The sequence below is a fragment of the Mytilus californianus genome, unplaced genomic scaffold, assembly GCF_021869535.1.
Source record: "Mytilus californianus isolate M0D057914Y unplaced genomic scaffold, xbMytCali1.0.p SCAF_2, whole genome shotgun sequence".
In the NCBI taxonomy this organism is placed as follows: domain Eukaryota; kingdom Metazoa; phylum Mollusca; class Bivalvia; order Mytilida; family Mytilidae; genus Mytilus; species Mytilus californianus.
The window spans coordinates 109,708,224-109,730,632 of record NW_026262668.1 but is presented as its reverse complement, the minus strand read 5'-3'; the positions used below and the strand labels follow the sequence as shown (position 1 = coordinate 109,730,632).

The following is a 22,409-nucleotide window of genomic DNA, read 5'->3' as shown; positions in this document are numbered from 1 at the left end:
TGACCCTATTACTAATTTCAGAATTGTTTTCAAAATGAGATATACGAATATTAACATTATTCATAATTTTATTCAATTAACTGTCTAGAAATTTTTTAATCAGATTTTTCACGTTTACACCAATTTTTACAGTAGACAGACAGGGCGTCTTTAATGACCTGACGACACTGTTTCCAATCTATTTTAGATGGAGGACGATATTTCGGTCCTTTCTTAAGAAAAGTTATGACCTTACGGTCAATGTTGAGGTCTCCTGTAAGGACATGACCATAGGAAACATATCTAAAACTAGCTGTTTCACAGTCTCAAGTGGAAGGAACATTATTTTCTATATTGACGAATGATGTAACTGACGTATAATTAAAAATCAAACCTCTGCTGGATTTTTTTTAAAGAATACGAAATAATAGGTGGTTCTATATTATCAAAATATGGAGGTATTTGTCTTTGGATGGTCGAGTCATTGAATATACTAGATAAGTTAATAAAATCAATACCTCTATTTATATATTTTAATTTAAGAAAAATGCGGTTTATGATTTTCAGGTTTATCGATACTAGGAAATAGCCTATGATGATAAAAGGCTGTAATAATACGGGTGTATTCATACATTATGATAAAAAAAGAAATTTTATCACACTCCAGAAAAATAGCATATAATTTACTTATTGGTATCTGACCCAGTTTGCATAATACTTGATGTCTGCAATTATTTTTTATTATAGATAACAGATCAGCAAGTGTATAATTTATACGATGTTTAATACGTTGATTACGGTTCTTGCGTTTGCCATGAGACCTTTTATTTCTAAGTCGTTTATCGACAATATTAATGACATCGATTGAAGTTTTAGTTATGTTCCCCTGTCCTAATATTTTGTCATAAAGACCGAGAGGATAAGCTGTTTGAAGTCTTTTTATCCAAAATAATTCGCGAACTTTACGTGATTTTTCAATTGCTTGTGCTTGTGTGATTCTCCTGTTTGTTTCTGAACGGTTTCAAGTGGTTGGAATTTTATAAATTTTAGATTGTGATTATGCTTATCTAAATGTTGATATATCAAACATTTGAATTTTTGATGTCTCCGAAAGCGGTAAAGGTGTTCTTGATTTCTTCTGTAATACTCTCGTCCCGTCTGTCCCACATATTGAATACCACACTAAGGTTGGGTTCAAGCTACCACATATAAAAGGTTTTGAGTTTTTCAGGTAATGTCACAGAAAAAGGAGAGCGAAAAAGCTCTCCCGTTCACTGTTGACCTTACAGTATTTTGTGAAGTTAATCTGAAACAGGTTAGTCACTTATCTAAACAATGTTAAAGATCACCTTTCGCCATCAACAAAAATTTAATCAATTCTAGCAATCCTATAAATAAATACCTAGCTTGGACTCTTTATGCGCTTCATGATGTTTACGTCTTGGCGTTGCAGGGTCGAAGTCATTCGTGACATCCCATATAAAAGCAGATATACAATCAACTAATGTGGAACATCTATAAGTCAAACAGTATTTTAATGACAACAATAATATATTAGGTGTGTTCACTGGTATTTGGCAGACTCCATTAATTTCGTCAAGATGTTCAGTTGTCACGTCTTTTGGGGAAACGTCTTTTTCCGTAATTGTAGGAATTAAAGAGACTACTATTTTCAGCCTCAATTGAAAAGTATCTTTACGCGTTGCATTCTCGTAAGGTGCACTAACTTTAATCATTACCACTGTCTTGAAAATCATACACTTCACTGGCTTTACATTACACCCTACCAGATAAATCTGAAAAGCACAAATGAAAGTTTAGAAATCTTTAATATGTTAGTCTTCATTTCATACTGGAACGAATATTTTTCAGCATGCGTTATTTTTTATAGTTTGCTAATGACTCACAGGTTGATTCAACTCGAAATTTAAAAAAAACTATGAGTGTCGTATATCGGAAAATTTCATGTGGGTCAATTTTTTTTTTATCAAAACCAACGACGAACCAAACCAATACATGCAAATACACGGTTTTTAATTAAGATATATTTGACGTGGTGTCCGTAGCAAAGTAAAGGAGAGTAAAAGTAAAATGATCCTTTGAATGTATTATCAATTTTGGTATAATGTGTTTTTTTCGAGGTATTAAAACATTGTCGTAATCCAGAACATTCAGGTTTATTTCCTACAAGTAATGTACTATATTTGTAAATTCAAAACAAGTTTCAATTACATTGAATATAATCGAAATTTTGGGATCACTCTTTGGCCTTAAGCTAATTAGGAATAAAACAGATGGAATATGGCATGGGAATTTGTGTAGAGAAAAGGTTGAAAATATTAGATGGACATACGGAACCATAAACTTTAAGGCCCAATGCATATATTTTGGACTTAATAAAAATGAATGTAAAAAATTAAATCTGCAACGACAGTACGAGAAATCAGAAAAAATAAATAACGAATGGAATAAGAAAAGACCTTAACAATAGTAGAAAAGATAACGGTTGTCAAATCATTAATAATATTATTTGGGTAGGAAGACTCATTCATAATGACGACTCATCACATAATTAGAAAGTCATACCAATATTCTACTTTTATGAATATAGACAAGAATTTCTTATATCCAGAATGAGTTTTGACAATTTAAATTTAATTGATAAATTAAAAGATTGAAGATTTTAAAATATATCAAAATAAATGGATAATGTCTTATCTTCCAAAATTGGATATAAAGTTATGTTCTATTTTTCAATGATATAATTAGGGAAAATTAATCAAAACATGATATCAAATAAACTATCTTTGCATGCCATTTGGTTTTCGGAATTCTCTTAATTAGGGAAAAATAAAGGCAACAGTAGTATACCGCTGTTCGAAACTCATAAATCTATAGAGATAAAAACAAATCCGGGTTACAAACCAAAACTGAGGGAAACGCATCAAATATAAGAGGAGAACAACGACACAACAAAAACACAACATTAAAATGTAACACACACAGAAACGAACTATAATATAACAATGGCCATTTTCCTGACTTGGTACAGGACATTTTAAGAAAAAAATGGTGGGTTGAACCTTGTTTTGTGGCATGCCAAACCTCCCGCTTTTATGGCAACGTCAAACACAACACCAAAACGACAACATCACATGACAGGACCACAATACAAATAAATGGGAGAACATATAGGACAAAGAAACACACGAATAATGGCTAACAAAATGTATTGGGCTTAAAATTCGATACGCCAGACGTGCGTCTCGTCCACACAAGACCAACCAGTGACGCTCAGATGAAAAAAGTTTAAAAGCCAAAACAAGTACAAAGCTAAAGAGCACCGAGGACCAAAACTTCCAAAAAGTTGCGCCTAACACGACCAGGGTTTTCTGCCTGGGACAAGAACATCCTTATTATTAGAATAATTTATAATTTTGCAAACAGTAAATTTTATAAAATGAATATATAATAGATATACATGATAAAACCGAAGTTGGGACTAACTACAGAATAAAAAGGAAAACAATACCAAAAAAGTGGTTGCATATGCTACCGAAAGAAGAATCAATTAAAACGAAAGTTGCTACTAATTCTGAGTTTGAATTTCAAATTTGGAATGGTAAAAAGATACAATACAAAATTATCTTATAAAGACATTTATCTTTCCCTCTTTAGTGGAGTGACAAATCAAGAAAAAAGGTTCTTACTTTACGACTTTAATAGACCGGCATAACTGCAGGCTAAACATTATCTTTTTGCAAAGCCAATACCTTAATCATACTTTTTTGCCAGATCGAATCCATATCCCGCGGTGCAATTTTTCATAAAATGAAAGAAAAAGACATGTGGATTTTTTCATTCAAAATTTACTTGATAACATTTTTTCGTTTCTTTTTTTTCGTCATCAAACACTTGATTTGGCTTCTTATGAAGAGTTAAAGCGCTAATTCATCCCATAAAACTATAATTCTCCCAATTTAGCCTTGTTATATTCGTTTTCACTCACTTTTAAAAATATGCAATCTGTTTTTTATCCACGGAGTGGTTACGACATTTGTAAATACGTTATATCGATATCTTCCAATTGTTTTGAGATAAAAAATCATACAACTTCATTTTGTAAAGTTTTGAATTCACGTTTTTTACATATTTTTTGAGACATTATAATAATGTGAATACAAGAAAAAGAGTGTGTGTGCCACCGACTTCACGAAGTTTGTATAGTTTGCTTGAAGATGTTGATATAAAAGGTATCATTATCACAAATCTTGTAATAATGCATACACTAGTATTGTAAATTTAAAAAATTTAACACAGCCTGATATTTTAAATGATCATACAGATACTTTCTATGCCGTTGCTCAATCATTTTGTTTCTTGTCTAATCTGACCAGAATAATGTCCACGCTTTTTGACTGGACTGCTTGTATTTTCTGCAAGCGCAAATAGTACTAATACTAACATGACAAACATCTGCGTTAAACTGAAGCTGACGAAGGACTTCAAGAATAGAATAAATGGTCAAAAACCAGATTTAGAATTAAAATCACTCCTTTTTCACAAGAATTTTAAACTGATGCCCTTCACTACATGGATTGTTTGGTTTTGTTTTTACTTTATATGCTAGCATTCCAAAGAAAGAAGAATTAAACGATGAGTTGGATGTTTTACGAGAAGGCTTCTCATTGCCTGATGGGTGACATCCATGAAGACTTGCTTGTTCATAAAAATGCATTTGTTTTGTCTTTTCTTTTGAAAAAAATACTGCTGCTTCCTACTTCACGAATTGAAAACAACGTACACTTAAGCCAAAATACAGTAAAGGTAAGAAAAAAAATATAGAAAATCAGTCGTTAAAAGGAAACAGTAAGAACGGGGAGAATCAAATGTAGGGTTCATTAGTTCAATCTCAATTTCTGAAGTCATTCAAGCAGCTAGCCATTTAAAATATATCTGGATAAATACTGTCAGAAATTGAAATCGAAATTGAGACAATAACTATAAATGAAGACCAAACATTGCTAGCAGCCGCTTCGACAGTTTCTAGTTAAATGCAGTTCTTAGATATATCAAATTGGACTTACCAAACTATATGTCATACACTACGCAACACATTCCTTGATTACTTACGAAGTTTTTGTTGTGTATAATTGATGCTTAAAGTTTCAATGGTAAGGGTAATGCTTCTGAACTTCCTGCCGACAAGATGTGAAAAGATTGGTAATAGCAGAATGTATATTTACATTAAACAACTATTTTTTTTACCCATTTCATCTTGAGTTGGCATTAGAACTACAGCATGAGCTTGTGTGAAAAAATATGATTGACAATCTTAATTCCAATAGCTTTTTGCATCATACTCGGAAGTAAGAAGACATCTCACTAGCTTAGAAAATTTGGAAATAGGCAGAATCCAAACAAAAAATCTAACGGTATTGCTGGGTTTGAAGAAGGTGGTCATAAAATCGGGAGGGAGCTTATAATATTGACACCAATCCTGAGACAATTCATGGTAAAAAAAACCTTTCACTCCATACCTATGGCTATCCTTCAGAATAAAAAAAGACACACCAAACGATATCATAAGTTCCTGTGAGGTTAAACTTGACCTATAAAGTTCTTTCACGCTTGATGATTCTAATATCAAACTTATTGCATGCTTACCAATCGACAAGCTAAAAAAACTATATTGACCTTGTTTTTCCTATGCTAACGCTAATATTAAGTTTTGTTTCAAGGGAAAAAATAGATACATCTGACATGTTTTGGATATTTTTCCGATTTATTTCAAGACAAAACTAAGATCCAATTCCCATTTCTGCAGAAAATACTTAAAAAATTGTCCCAATTCCTACCGGCTTTTACAAAAGGCTATCATAATTCAAATTTAAAGATACATTTCTAGGCTATGCTCCGATCATAGACATCAAACCTAGCAACATGACAACCGTTTATTTTATATACCACTGTGAAATAATGTTTAGGTATGTTCAGCAAAATGCTGTTCGAACGTTTGACCAGCAATTGTCTCTTGTTGCCCAAAAGAAAAATAATCTATGACAGAAGTTTTTTACTCCCACATCATAAGACTAGGAGGATTTCATGGGCTTGCATCTTTTATATATCAACAGTTGATAAGTTAATGGTTTCAGATTGCTATATTACTTATGTGTTGACTCTGGAATTTATACTCGAAATACAGTAACAGATTCTTATTTGCAAACAGTTTAATCGTGGTGTTCCAGAATTAACACTGACCTATGGGGCTCTCATGGTTCCTTTATTTAAAACATTTTTGAATTGATGCAGAAACATAAAGAGATTGCGAGAAAGCAATAGGACTTGAAAATCAGGAGAGACAGATTACTCCAACCAAAAAAAAAAGAGTACATGTAAATGCTAGCTATAAAACCAGGTTTAATCCACCATTTTCTACATAAGGAAATGCCTGTACTAAGTCAGGAGGTTGACAGTTGTTTTCCATTCGTTTGATGTGTTTGAGCTTTTGATTTTGCCATTTGATACGGGACTTTCCGTTTTGAATTTTCATTCGATCTCGGTATGTTTGTTATTTTACTTTTCATTTTCAATCGTTTACAAGAAAACAAGTTGAAAAAGGTAAGGTTGAAATTTTTACATTACATATTACCATCTAAACAACTACTTTTCTCCTGGAAAATAGCGAAAATTCCTTTATGTCATATATGTAATGTTATTGTAGATTATGAACATTACTTTTTAACATGCAAATATCTGAAATTAAAACTGTTACTTGATGAAATTAGAATTGGACATCATATTTTATCAATAAATACTCTTTCATATGGGTACAAGCCAAATAATAAAGATTAGTATTGTTTTAATGATGTTCTGACTATTTTACTTTAGTGTGTACAAAGTATAGTATATGTCTAAACAGAAAAAAAAGCAAATCGACGTATTTGAAATGCTAAAAAACTAGCTTTGTCTGCATGATAAAATAATTGAATATAAACAACGCAAATGCGACAACATTACTAAACTGGTTGCAGAAAAATATAATTCATTCTCCAAAATTTGAATCAAATATAGATATTCTTTGGACATTCATATGAATAAAATTGAGAATGGGAATGGGGAATGTGTCAAAGAGACAACAACCCGACCATAGAACAGACAACAGCAGAAGGTCACCAACAGGTCTTCAATGCAGCGAGAAATTCCCGCACCCGGAGGCGTCCTTCAACTGGCCCCTAAACAAATATATATACTAGTTCAGTGATAATGAACGCCATACTAAACTCCAAATTGTACACAAGAAACTAAAATTAAAAATAATACAAGACTAACAAAGGCTAGAGGCTCCTGACTTGGGACAGGCGCAAAAATGCGGCGGGGTTAAACATGTTTATGAGATCTCAACCCTCCCCCTATACCTCTAGCCAATGTAGAAAAGTAAACGCATAACAATACGCACATTAAAATTCAGTTCAAGAGAAGTCCGAGTCTGATGTCAGAAGATGTAACCAAAGAAAATAAACAAAATGACAATAATACATAAATAACAACAGACTACTAGCAGTTAACTGACATGCCAGCTCCAGACTTCAATTAAACTGATTGAAAGATTATGTCTTCATCATATGAATAACAGGCACAATCCTTCCCGTTAGGGGTTTAGTATCATACCATCATAACATATATGAGAAGAACATAACCCGTGTCATGCCAACAACTGGTTTTTAAATAAATGTGTTTAGTGCCGATGCAAAGACCCTATAAGTGAATCAATATTAACGCCAAAATATGCAATCTTTAATGACCTGACAACAGTATCGTAACTATATCCCTTCTTAATAAGTCTATTTAAAGGTTTTGTTAGTTTCAGAGGTGAATACTGACATTTTTGTGCTTTATAAAGAATATTTCCATAAAAAATTGGATGTGAAATACCTGAACGTATAAGAAGTCTGCATGTTGAGCTATATTTACGAATGATGTCCTTATACCGATGATAAAATTTAGTAAATGTTTTGACTAGTTTGTGATATCGAAAACCCTGGTGTAATAATTTTTCAGTAATACATAAATTTCTCTCTTTAAAATCTAAAACATTGTTACATACACGAGCGAATCGTACAAGTTGAGATATATAAACACCGTAAGATGGTGACAAGGGAATGTTCATTATACAGAATTCATTAAATCTATGGTTTTTAATTAATTAATTTTTTTTTATTTTCTTTATTTTTTTCATTTTAACAAACTGACTCAAAATATACAAAACATAAATGTTCCTTTCTATAAATTGTAAGAAAACTAGAATAGGATATTTATCAACCTAACTATTGTGTAAATTGTATATTGTGTACAATCATGTTATAACCATGAAAATGATCTGTATATAATACTAAAGTTTAAGAGACCGGGATAAGATACCGGTAATTTATGTATCTATAACACATGTACAATCTGAAAAAAAAAAAAATAAAAAAAGAGTAATCTGAAAAGTTCATCGCTTTTACACATTAGATATGAAATAAACAGAATTTTGCGCATTACAAAAACTTATTATTGTATTTTTATTTGAAAGTAGAAAGCATGAAAATAAGATAACGACAATTTTGAATTTCGTCTTGCATATTTGCATTAAGGCTTCAAACTTCTTGCATTTAGTACAAAACTGTAATAATTTATTTTGAGATCGTCATTAATATTTACATAGGAGCCATGGTTAAAAATATATTTAAGTACAAGATATATTGTACAAAGATAGTAATATGTGTAAAATCTTCTTTTTGGTAAGGCCTAGGCTCATATCTATTTTCTCAAAAACTATGACTGAAATAGCCATTGTAGGTCAAATACTGACTCCTGTATTAGCCAAAGTCGCTAGCTCCTTATTACTCTCGATCCATATCAGACTCTATGCTAGCGACTTTGGCTAATTCAGGAGTCTTTGGATGGACGAAAATAAATTGACAATACCATGGCTATAAAGAAAAAAACAAACAGACAAACAACAGTACACAAAACACAACCAAGAAAACTACGAGCAACACGAAAAAGGGGACGGGATTGTAGTTACAACAATTGGAACATATCTGGCACATCCTCCAAATCTAGGTTCTAGGTAAGTAGAACACTAAATTACTGATATAATACTAATATTTATTAAAAGGAAGAACGACTTAAATCGACGCTTCATAAATTTTACGGTCACCATCACGAATTGGTTGACCTGTATGATATATCTGTGTATCAACTCATTAGCCAAATGTTTTCGCAGTCTTAGATATTTAGGTACTAGATCGAGTGGTCGTCTGGTCTGAAATTTAAGCGATTGTGTCTTAGACCCGATTGTGAAATTTTAACTGAGTATGAATTCTCATGGTGGGTGGGTGCTGCAGTCATGACAGGAGACGCATCCGGTCTCGCACCTTCTGGAGTTCGTGCGATTTCCTCAGTTTTTATTTGCTAAACTTAATTCGTCTTCTTACTCGAATTTTGAGATTTGTACATCGGTAAATTATTGTTGCCTGAATGCACATGTGCAAAATGTAGCACATTTTCTTTAAGTTTGTGGAAATGGCTCCTATCTTATCTTCTACTTTAAGTGATACACATCCTTCATTAGATAATGATATTGTAATTTGAGACGATGGGCTTCTTTACTGTAATTATTTTCAAGTCGCAAAGGGCACAGAAATTATCATTTAACTTCAATTATGTTTTCAGATAGCACTATATTCCAATGCAACATTGTTTATTTTTGGTTGTTTTCCAGTCTCTTGAGCTCGTTGCAGATAAATTGTTTTGTTTAAGGGTAATAAAGTAAAAATATTTCTATCGACCAGTTAGATAAGTTTTCCTAAAGCAAATGGGAAATTTGCAGTTATAGTAAAGGATCAACTTAATTGCTCTTAGATTATTTCTCTTCCAAATAAGGTTCATTGTTTTTACAATATTTACAAGTTTTCACTAATATTAAAACTTTGATGCCCTATGCTCGATTGAAAGACCGACAACATCTTCTTTAAAATGTGATGTTTCTACAAAAATGGGGAATCGTTTTGGTCATGGCAAAATCGACTACATTATTGATGCTGGTGGTTATATGAATGTAAAATTTACAACAAAATCACATGATATGCAATGGACCTTTCAATTAACATTACATCCAATTTTGGTTCCAATGGGTTGATTGAACATCCAATCTTGTTTCTCATGGGTTAATTGAACAACCAATTATGGTTCCGTTGGGTTAATTGAACATCCAATTATGGTTCCGTTGGGTTAATTGACTTCAAAGATGAAGTTCAACTTTTAACGCCCATTCATTTGTTTTATAGTGATTAAGATTATATTACTATGTTGACTGCTATACCCCAATTTTTGACATTTTTACCTTTTATTATAAATAAGATGTGGTATGAGTGCCAAAGAGACAACTCTCAATCCAAGCCACAATGTATAAAAAGTTAACAATTATAGGTCAAATGACGGCCTTCAACACGGAGCCTTGGCTCACACCGTACAGCAAGCTATAAAGGGCCCCAAAATCAAGTCTGTTTGTTTTGCTCATACATTGTTGTCAATATAATGGAATTATATGCGAATGTCATACAAGTGAGAGATTTAGCTAGCTATAAAACCAGGTTTAATCCACCATTTTCTACATAAGGAAATGCCTATACCAAGTCAGGAATATGGCAGTTGTTTTCCATTCGTTTAATGTGTTTGAGAATTTGAATTTCCCTTGGAGTTTGGTATTTTTGTTATTTTACTTTTTCAATTACTTTTCAGTTTATATTATACCAGATCATGTGGAAGAGTATTTATAAGGTAGAAGGTTATTGTCGTCTTCTGAGTTAACGAAGTGATCTTCTATATTGAGGTCTATGTATTTATTTTTTTTTTTTGGGGGGGGGGATCTTAGTCTGTCGGTGAGTGTTTTCTTTTTTTTTAAATCTGAGTGTCAACATTTAAAATCTCTGTATGTACATTGTGGAAACGTATCATGCCTACCAAATACCGGTGAATGCCTCAACTTAGGCTAAACGATATTTGACGTTACATCATAATCATCCGTACAACGTATACGATAAACATTGTGCAAAAATATAACTTTTAATATACCAACTCGTCTATCAGAAATAAATGTCGACAGATAAACTATAAACTAATTTGATATTATATGAAAAAAAAGAAATGTGGAATGACTTTCCAATGAGATAATTATTCAACAATGTCCAAATTGTAAACAACTGGGCTCTGTTGTTCATCTTGTCGTTATTTTAACGATTGATTAAATTTAACGAGTCGTTAAATTTTTTAACGAGTCGTTTATTTTCTGTTGTTCAACAATATTTAACGCGTTGATTAAATAATCAATGAATTAAAATTTAATCAACTGATTAATCAATGCGTTAAAATTTAATCAACTGATTAATCAAGTGATTAAATAAAACCTACCCACCATTCATTGTTTATGAGCTTCCTGTCTGTAAAAAAAATGGCTGAACCAGTTGAACAAACCCCAAGCAAACTGAAAAGGCTAAAGAAGACCAATTTTACTGTGGCAGAAGAAGACTTGATACCACAGCTTGTGGAAAAAAACTCCAACATCATAAATGGAAAATTAACAAACACAGTAACAAATAAGTTAAAGAAAAGACATTTCGGATGAGATTACCATCAAGGTAAATTCTCTTGGAGTTGCTCTTCGTACTTCAACAGAAGTACGAAACAAATGGAGGAACACCACAAGAGTGGCCAAGGCCGTTTATTCAAAACACAGGAATGAAATACTCAAAACTGGGGGAGGACCAGCTCCAAAGCAACCCAGCACAGCAGTGGAGAGGGTTATCCACCTGATGAAGGACACCACCAGCTTCACAGGGATTCAGGGTGGACTTGAAACAGGGTCATTCCAGACAAGTATGTAAATAATTTTTAGCACATAAGAATATATCCCCAAATGTTTTTTTTCCCTTAATTAGAACTTCTCAGGGCTCTACCCTTTTTATTGCACCTTGTAAAAAAGTGAACTTTAACAGTTTCAATCAACTAAATGTTTTTAATTTTCATAAACAAACAATTTTTGGCAAAATTTTGTTTTGAAGGTGTTTTTTTTTATTGTTATTGTTAATTTTTAATGAAATTCGATGAAAATAACACACATATTCGTAGCCTTTTTAATCCCGGGATACATAGTTTCCCTTATTCAATTTTTGTAAAAGTTTCGTCTGCTCCGCCGTCACAACAAGTAGGGGAATTCCCAACTGATATCACGTGACTGAAAACAATTTGTTTTGACCAATTTTCTATTACTTAAATGATTGCCAACGTGTTTCTTGTTGGTTTGAAGGTTCTGCTCTTGTTTTACTATTGCAAGATTGCATTTGTTTAAACTGATAACGGTTTTAAAGTGTTATTTTCAACATTTGTTCACAAGTGGCAGGTGCCCGCCAAGTCGTCTCCAAACTGGTATCTGTTGTTAGATTAAAAGGAACCACAGTAGATAATTTGGAGCAAAAACCAGTTATGATTTATAATACTAAAACACATACGGACTGGTTATCTTAAATCCGGAATAAAGTTTATCTATTTGTTGTTGCAGTCTGAACCTAGACAGGAACACATAGTTTATAGCTGAGACCCATAATAATATTTAAAGGGTTGAAATAGGGTCTTATTTAGTCTTGTGCAATTTTTTTTTACTTGCAATTTAAAGTACATTGTATCTGAATTTAATGTATGATGATATGTTTCCATTGTCCCGACCCCCTATAAACAGATAGATAAAATACCCAAACACAGTATCAACAAGTCAATTTTCTCTCATTTATTACAGATCCACTAACTATCACTGCCACATTACCAGAAGAAGATGCCAGCCAGGATCTCTATGAGTCGGCAGCATCACTTATCAGTGACAGTCCACCCCCTCTCAGTCCACAGAGTCCATCTCTGCTGACTGGATATGACCCTATCCTAACACAAACAGTTGTTCCAGTACAAACAAGTATTACAGAAAAGTGGAAGTAAGTTTAAAATAAATATAAAAAAGAAGATATGTTATGATTGCCAATGAGACAACTCTCCACAAGAGACCAAAATGACACTGAAATTAAAAGTAAGGCCTTCAACAAGGATTTGTATAGTAAGATATGCTACTATACAAATCCTTGCCTGCAACAAGAACTCTTTAAAAATGTGTTGTGTAAACAGGTTCCGTTAGTTTATTTGGTCAACACTTTTTTCTTGATACAATGTATAAAATTAAATTTGTCAATGCATGTTTATATTTCCAACAATGAACCTCAAAGTGAGATTTTGCTATCGGTTCTTCATGACAATGCAGTCATTAATATCACTAAACGTGACAATCTTTCAAACCTAAACCTAAAAATTATTGACAAATTCTGCTAAGGATAGAACTTTATGGTATAGTGATATATTTCCTTATAATAACTTTAAATGTATTCAAGTTTTAGTCATTTCAGCACCTAAGTAAGCATCGGGTATGGTGGTGGTGGTGGTGGGATCAATACTTGATTGATAGGGGTGCCGCTGGGGTTCTAGTGTGACCCCACCCTATTAATACAATTAAGATATTAAAAATGTATAGTCCTTTTCCTATATTGCGTAGTTAATAATGTAACCTTTTCTCATATTTGTTGTGTTTCGTGTGGTTATTTCAGAGGCAGATTTAGTGGGTGGGCCCAGGGGGCTAGCGCCCCCACCCCTTCCCCCTTTTGTGGGAAAAATTTGGTTGATTATATAGAGAATCACTGAAGCATGACTGGAGTGGGCCCCCTCTTGTGAAAATTTCTGGATCCGCCAATGAAATAAGGGCTAAGATTCTGTATGTAATGTTAATTCAACTTACGGCGAGACTTTTTAGGATGTGAAAAATGACAGTCTCAAACAGGGCTTTTTAGTATACAAGTAATTGGAACTTTTTTTACCTTTTCATATATTTCTGATAGTTTTCCCCACCTATTCACATATTTCAAGCCGGAAAACATGACATATTCCAACGGCACGTCGTTCAATCACTTTGTATATAGAAAGTGGCCCCCCGAGTTGTAAGTAGCTATTTGGTGGAATTATGCCTGGGTATCGATCAATAAAAAGAGTTGTAAAATTATTCAATCTTTTAAAAAAAAATCATTATGTTTTTTTTATTTGTAGGATAGTGAGAACACCCTCAAAAAAGATAACAGTGCAGGACATACATGACACACAGTATCGTGCACTGCAGGGTAAATTAGTGATACAAGAGAAGAAGAACATTCAAATGGACCTACAAAAGAAAAAACTGGAACTCCAAATTGAGCTTTTGCAGAAGTTAGTGGGTGGCAATTCAGAACCGGTCACACTCTCCAAGGCACTTGCCTCTATGTTTTGAACGTATTAAATTCATTGTTATATTGTTTATTTTTATTTTAGAAATTATTATGAGGCCACCAAATTCATTTTGTGTACACACTCCTATGTAAAAGAAAATAGTAATTACAATTTAGCAACACCCAATGCACCTCCATCATTCAAAGAATCATAAGGGAGCTACCATTTAATTTTTATGGGGGGGGGGGGGGGGGGTGGCTATGATGAAATTTGAAAAAAAAGTCAGGACAAGAGTTTTGAGAGAAAAAAAAAGGCAGGATGAGCAACTTGGCAAATAAAAGGCAGGATGACAATTTATGTAAAAAAAGTCAGGATAATCTAATAAAAAAAGGCAGGACAGAGATTACACTTAACAAAAAATGCAAGACAAAATTTTTCATCCTAGCACCCCCCCCCCCCCCCCCAAAAAAAAATCAAATGGTAGCTAGCTCCGATGTTTCGTTTTTGACTTCTTGCAAGGAATGAAATGTCTTTAGATCCTCGCTGCAATTATTCTACATGTACCTTCCCAAAATCAGGAGCCTGTAATTTTAATGGTTGTCTGTTGTTAATGTATTTCATATTTGTTTTTTTTGTTTTGTTTATTTATTATATAATTCTGGCAATTGGTTTAACTTATCTGAATTGTTTTACAATTGTTGCAATGGAACCTATAATTGCTGATATTGAGGACATTTGGTCTTGGGTAAATTGTTGTTTTAGGATACCCCATCGTCTCATTGGCAATCAGGATGATGGAAGTTTTAAATGAACTTGACTGGCTATATATAGCCCTTGCACTGTTAGACCTGGCTTGCGCCTTTTCGGGCATTTAAATAATTTAAATTTTACCATATGGTCATTGATATAATCAATTGGCAATCCTACCACATATTCTTATTTTTATACTGCAGTACAGTTGCATGGCTACTGGGTTTTTGATTTAATAGGCGACTAACTGCTCACCATTTACTATACCGATTTTTAAGCCGAAAATGCACACTTCCTCTGTCGACAGATTGTCAAAGTGATCATATAAAGATTTGCTGCTATTTTCAAATTTCCTCATTTTTTTAATGAATGACAATGTATCAAAATATGAAAAAATAAAAACATGCAATTTATTAGGCAAAAAAAGTGGTAGCAAAATGGTCCCGTATGCCTTTTCCGTCCTGTGGACCTTTATAGGGTGGCATCTGAGGTTGATTGTCAATTAATTGTTCTTCTGCAACGTCAGGTTCATTCCTTATGATGGCAATATTGTGCAGAACACCACAAGCAATGATGATACGGCAAGCTTTATCTGGTTTCATTCGGATCTGGAATACAATTTAAAAACATTTATTTCTAATTTTAAAGTGTGACAGAAATACTATTTGTAAGTAGCATGATGCAACGTTGTTCATGAATAAGGCTGAGATTAAATAAATCTATTACGAAAAAAATTACTTTCAGTAACAGAAACACAATGTGACATGTGCATATTTGAAAACACTATTAATGAAAAAAGGACAAAATCAGGTATGAAGCTGAGCAAAAAGTCCAACTGATGATGTACTGTTTCATTCACTATTTATTATAGTTACAGTAATGACTAACTTGGAGCATCTACCCCAACAGGACTACCTGAGTTTACCGAACCAACATTACCAATTTTCCAACTCGATTCCTGTTCTCCGTATAATTTTAGGGTTTTGATCTGTGTGATGAATTGTGTTTTTGTCAGGGCTTGACATTTTACGTGTTTCTGAGGTCAGCTTTATCGGCCCTTTAATATACAACTGCAACTCTTTTCACAAAATATCTTACGATTAAAATTGATCGTAAGTTATACTGAAATGTGTATGACTTACGAGTATTTTTACTCTTAAGATTTTGTGTGAAAAGAGTCGCAGATTTTTCAGTTTCCTCGGTTTTTTTTACATATAAAAATAAGGAGATTTGGTATGATTGTCAATTTTATAACTAAAATGTATATATCCTACAAAGTTAAAATGAATTAAGTGGATGTAAGCAATTATAGGCAACCGTACGCCGGGCCGTCAGCAATAAAAAAAATACCTTATAGTAGGCTATAAAAGGCCCTGACATAGAAGGGGACAATTATGAATACCTAAACCAAAATTTAGAGAAATAGAAAAAATGTACTAATGAAAGATTAAGTAGACAGCTCTCACAAGAAAAAAACAACATAACTTTTAAAATATAAGGGCAAACACTATGTCAAATATTCATATTACTACTATGATTATTTGTAAAGAATTAATTTTACCTCTGATCCTAGAATGTGAAAGCGCTTCTTCCATATTCCAAATGTCCTTTCTATTGTTGACCTTGTTGAGCAATGTCTTCTGTTAAACCTTGCTTGACCTCTACCAGCAGCTGGTTGTCTGTATGGTGTCAGCAAAAACTGTCTGCAGGGATAGCCACTGTCTCCTAACAATACACCTTGTCCAATTCCTTGATATCCATTCTCAAGATGTTGTCCTATGGCTGAGGTTCTGAAAACATGAGAATCATGTGCTGATCCTGGCCACCTAGCGCTGATGTTGGTGAATCTACCTTTAAACAAAATTATGATAATTAAAAAAGGGGAAAAAGTAGGTTCCGTGATAATTCATTTGTCAATGCAAAGCAAGGCAGTGATTGTGAATAAAGTATGGTGACCCATAGCTGTTTATTTCTGTGTCATTTAATCTCTGGTGGAGAGTTGTCTCATTAGCAATAATACCACATCTTCTTTTTTATGCATGCATAGTTTGTCCATTATAGTTCCAGTCATTAAAATATTGGCCGAATTTGCAATGTGGTGAAAACAAAATATGTATAGTAACAATTCAGATAAACAATACATTGCACAGAAGTTATGCTCCCTTTTTTTTTAAATGTATTGAACAATGACTGGCTTGGGGATTGGTCACTATTTCCCAACCGGAAGGAATGGGGGGGGGGGGGGCGAAATATTTTGATGATTGGACAATTATTATGTTTGGTGGTGTTTTTTTTTTTTGGGGGGGGGGAGTGATTTCTGTCTCCTCTGACACAGAAACATTTAGAGGTAGATTCCAGAATTTCTGCAATCTACGTGAGGCACACTATTTACGTTGTCGTTTCAAAGTTTAAGCCTGACCAAATTCTACCTGAAGCAGATAGGGGTGGATGGGCACATCTTTAAAACTATTTTGATCAATAAATTTATGTATTAAGCATAAACGATCATAAACACTTAGCAGTTCACTCGATCCATCATATTTGAAAGTGAAACGGTAAACGCATTGATTTTACGGATCCAATAAAAAGTATATGACATGATTGAGTTGTCTATCTTTTTCCATCAATTTTCAAATTAGCTGAAAACCAGTTCAACAGAAAACCAGCCAATATTGTATATGGTCAAGGACGATTGGCAGATTCCATATAAGAAATTGAAATGTCTGTCAAAATGAATAAATAAATAAAAATAATAATTACTGTTATTTTAAAGATAATCTGTGAATGTTTTGAGGAATAATGATGTTAAAAGAAATTATAAAAATAATTTTTGGATATGATTGTTTCCGTTTAAAGTAGAAATGATTAAAACAAGTTGAAAAAATGCAAACATTTTGACAGAATTAACTCCAATTTTTTTAAACAATGTTTATGTGTTGCAATGCTTTATGTTGACACTTGTATACTGGTATTTACTAGTGTAGTCTGGTTATTCAAACATCCCTGTTCCCAAATTTGTTACTTTTTTTAGTCAAAAACATCTGTGATATATATTTTTTTTCACTTTCAAATATTTTGCTTTATAGCTCAGTGTCTGTCAATAAATCTTATGTCAGGAATATCGCTGTAAAAACTTTCAAAATCATTGTAGGTTCCAATATATGCCAGTTAAAACTGTAAGTGCATAAGAAAAAACACATGTTGATTCTTTCATTTAACTTTATTCAAGCAATAGTTTTAACTTATATGTTTCCTACATAAGATCTGTCAAACTTGTTTTCTTATGTCTGAAACATTTGAATGTGCTAACAGTTAAAGTTCTTTGACCTGTAGTGAAATCTTGTTAGATGTTAGGCTACAGTATTTTCCAGGAGTTTTAAAGATGACTTTCAACTAGGATTTGATTTCCAATGTCAGTCAAAAAAAAACAAATATATATTGTCTGTCAAAATATCTTATGTATGAAAAATCTTATGTCAGAATCAAGTCTGTCAAAATCTTATGTCAGAAACTCAATTTGTCTGTCAAATCTTATGTCAGAAATAATAAAGTCTGTCAAATCTTATGTCAGAAAAAATAAAGTCTGTCAAATCTTATATCAGAAATAATAAAGTCTGTCAAAATCTTATGTCAGAAAAAATAAAGTCTGTCAAATCTTATGTCAGAAAAAATAAAGTCTGTCAAATCTTATGTCAGAAATTCTTATATGGAATCTGCCGATTGAATATGTCAAGAAAAAGGACGCACACAATGCATGTTGTAAACATAAAATAGGTAGAATATAGTGTTTTAAATTACCTTCATGGTCACAAATGGCTTGTACGTTGATGCTGTGGAACCCCTTTCTGTTAACAAATGCTGGTTCATCAATGCTAGGCCCAGTAATCTTTATGTGGGTCCCATCAATGCATCCAACCACGTTTGGAAACCCAGCCTTTTCATAAAACCCAGCCCTTATTACGTTCTTCCTCTGGTTATCTGGCCACAATATGAACTCGTCCTTCCTGGCAACTAATAACTCCGTCACACGGTCGATCACCCGAGACACAGTTGATTTGTCAAATCCCATTGTGTCCCCAACAACTTGCAAATGAGATCCACTGCCATAAAACCTCAAGGCAATCATAACCTGTTGTTCCACTGAAAGGGCTGTCTCCTTATTTGTCCCACGCTCCAGATCCCCTCTCATTAAATCAGACAAGTACTCAATGGTCTCTCTGCCAAATCTATACCTCTGCCTTAGCTCCTCATCAGAAAATTTCCTTTCAAGAGGGTCAAATCCACGAAAATGTCGCTCTCTCCTTACAATAGGTGGTTGAAACAATACATTGACAGCCATCTTAGATTGAGGTTAATCAACTGATTAAAATTTAATCAACCTCAATGAGGTCGATTAAATATAACGACACTTTGACAATTTTAAACGACTCGTTAAATTTAACGACAAGTTGAACAACATGATAATGGACTGATTAAATTTTTAACGCAGTGATTAGTAAAATTTAACGACTCGTTTAATTTAACGACAAGTTGAACAACAGACCCCTGCAGGTAATTGTATGTTTTTGGAAAAATAATAAAAAAAAAGGCTCCTGGAAAATAATTAAATTAAACTAATGTCCAATAATTTTTCTTTCCTTTTCTAATCTTAACCTGAAACAGAGGACAAAACAAGTGTGTTTCCATTGTCCTGTTAGTAGTTATTTCAAATTTTACATTTTTGTTAATGATAAGTTTTGACTACGGTTTTAATTAGTCTCAGAATCAACGTTGAGATGGTTTATAAAGTATAAAATGGTACGGAATTGGGTACTTGTTACAGTGACTTGACGATGGGTGTTACTGTATAACTTTACCTATAGCTCAAAAAGATTTAAAAATTGACAACACAATAGGGACATTTAAATTGACCAGTTGGTATTTTTAGATTTAAACCTACCTTGATGCTACCTGTACAGTTTTTTATTTACCTATTCTAACCTTACAGCATGCTTTTTTCCTGAAGTTTTTCTTTACCTAGGATTATTCTATTCAAAAATTGATAGAGAAGAAAATATATTTGGTTTTCATTGTTTTAAATCCCCAATATATATGATTTATCTAATTTATACCTAAAATTCTAAATCAGTAAAAGATTAAATTAACTACGTGTTAATATGTTTGAAAATTTAAAATGTTTTTACATAATAAATGCTTCTTTAAAATTTTAACCCTTATACATAGTATTGTCCAGCTGCCTGTGAAACAAGAAATAGCTGTTCAGGTGTTTACAGTTTAAGCTTTCAGATGGATATGCTGTTCATTTCTTCACATGACCCTTCAAGATTTCTATTTTGGATTATTATTTTACAATGTTTGAAATCTATTGGTATCATTGTGCATACAATATTGGATTTATTTTATTTGAATTCACTTCTCAGACTTTTTATAGTAATTTTGCTTCTTAAAATGTGACTTGTTTTTTCCAAGAATGTATTGTCATGAAGGTATCAAGGAGGAAATAATTCATTCAAACTGTTTTGTGGGGTTACATATGATGATGTACATGTAAAATTCGAAATAATTTTGGAGTATACCTTGCATTGTTTTTCTTTGAAATCTACTATAATATTAGTAGGACTTTTGTGCATAAACTGCTGTGTTCACTCAAGGAAATTCAATTTTCATAAGATGGGATTTTAGTTATGTTAAAGATTAAAAAGTTTCAAAACTGGAATTCAAGTAGGAGATATAGTGTGAGTTCAACCAACATGTTTCTGTGGCTTTAAATGTGATTTTGAAAACATGCATTATTAATTTTGGGATCTATTAAAAAGATGATTCACCATTTAAATGGGATCTTGGAAATGAAATAAAATGTTGAATTAATGCAGTGGATATAGTCTAATCTAGTGATAAAGTGCAAAATAAAAGTAAAATATTCCAAAATATTCCTAACGTGAGGATATGTTTTAAGTGAATGTGAAATTGGAAATAATCATTATAAAATTCTGGATCAAATATTGTTTAATTTCGAGATATATCACAGGAAATGAAATAAAAATGTATACTGTAGATATAGTTAAATCAAGTGATATAGTAAAAATATGAATAAGATATTACAAAATATTTGTAAAGTGAGAATAACTATTTTGAATATAATAATGGAAATGATAAAAAAATTACAAGATTCTGAATTATATAAAGATTCTGCACCTGTTTAATTGGGATGTATACCATGGGAAATTAAACAGGATATACTATGGATATAGAAAAAAATCTAGTGACGTAGTGAAAAAAAGTGAGAAAAAAATCCAAAAAGTTAATGAAATTAAGAAAAAATTCAAAATCTTTGGAATTCTGGATGAGATGTCAAATATCAGTGTCAATAAATAAATAAAATTGTTTATTCAACTATGATTTTGATATTTCAATATGCATAAACAATTTGTACAAGGAACATGTCAATAATTATTCATCAAATTATGGAAATAATAAATTTATTAAGTTTTCCACAAGAGCAAAAGCAAATTATATTGAGTTATCTCCCATTAGAAAAGGGCAAAGAGATAAAAAAAAAAGATAGTTTTTTTCAACAATACAAATGAAATAATGTAGCGATCGAAGTGAGTGAAATATAAGGACTTGATTATTCGGGGTACCAAACACTCCTAGTATTTGGCTATGAAAACATAAGATGAAATGGAGTGCATTATAGGCCATGCAATTAAATACCCTGCAAGAAAAGAACATATATTCATTCTTGTTTTGGCTTGATCACTCCTAATATTTTAAATGACAGTAAAATAAAAAAATCTCTTTATTTCCTTCTAAATATTGTTTCTTTGGCAATTGTATGACCAATTACTTCTAGGAATACACTTATTTCAATGATAAAACGATTGTAGTGACAATGTTTATTTCCTTTACTTGTTTAAGGATTCTCTAATAAAAAACATGGGAAAGTGTTTTTATTTTATTAAATCAGAAGTTTTCAACAAATATTTATTAAATCTTTTACTGATTTAGAATTTTAGGTAAAAATTAGATAAATCATATATATTGGGGATTTAAAACAATGAAAACCAAATATATTTTCTTCCCTATCAATTTTTAAAAAGAATAATCCTAGGTAACGAAAAACTTCAGGAAAAAAGCATGCTGTAAGGTTGGAATAGGTAAATAAAAAAATGTACAGGTAGAATCAAGGTAGATTTAAATCTAACAATACCAACTGGTCAATTTAAATGTCCCTATTGTATTGTCAATTTCAAAATCTTTTTGAGCTATAGGTAAAGTTATACAGTGACACCCATAGTCAAGTCACAGTAATTAATATTTGATGGTATATTTAATGAGATGTT

General features: G+C 32.3%; 2 protein-coding genes across 4 annotated transcripts in view; both read right to left on the bottom strand.

Moving 5' to 3' along the window:
- LOC127730741 (uncharacterized) overlaps positions 1-22,409 on the bottom strand; it is a 51,474-nt gene that overhangs the window by 21,508 nt on the left and 7,557 nt on the right. For all 3 annotated transcript variants that reach the window (XM_052239270.1, XM_052239272.1, XM_052239271.1), the window contains one exon: positions 1,382-1,775. In XM_052239270.1, coding sequence (XP_052095230.1) covers positions 1,382-1,775 — 394 coding nt within the window. The remainder of the gene's footprint in view (positions 1-1,381; positions 1,776-22,409) is intronic.
- Positions 15,447-19,897, bottom strand: LOC127730740 (putative nuclease HARBI1). The gene is made up of 3 exons (XM_052239269.1): positions 18,865-19,897; positions 16,628-16,917; positions 15,447-15,674 (listed from the first exon to the last, which is right to left on the bottom strand). Exons 1-3 carry the CDS (start codon positions 19,403-19,405, stop codon positions 15,480-15,482), a joined length of 1,026 nt encoding a protein of 341 aa, XP_052095229.1. The 5' UTR covers positions 19,406-19,897; the 3' UTR covers positions 15,447-15,479.

Coding starts and splice junctions, on each gene's coding strand:
- LOC127730740 (XM_052239269.1), bottom strand. CDS start 19,405: ATGGCTGTCAATGTATTGTTTCAACCACCTATTGTAAGGAGAGAGCGA. Junction 16,918..18,864: donor AGCCATTTGTGACCATGAAG/GTAATTTAAAAC, acceptor TTTTGTTTAAAG/GTAGATTCACCAACATCAGC. Junction 15,675..16,627: donor TTCACATTCTAGGATCAGAG/GTAAAATTAATT, acceptor ATTGTATTCCAG/ATCCGAATGAAACCAGATAA.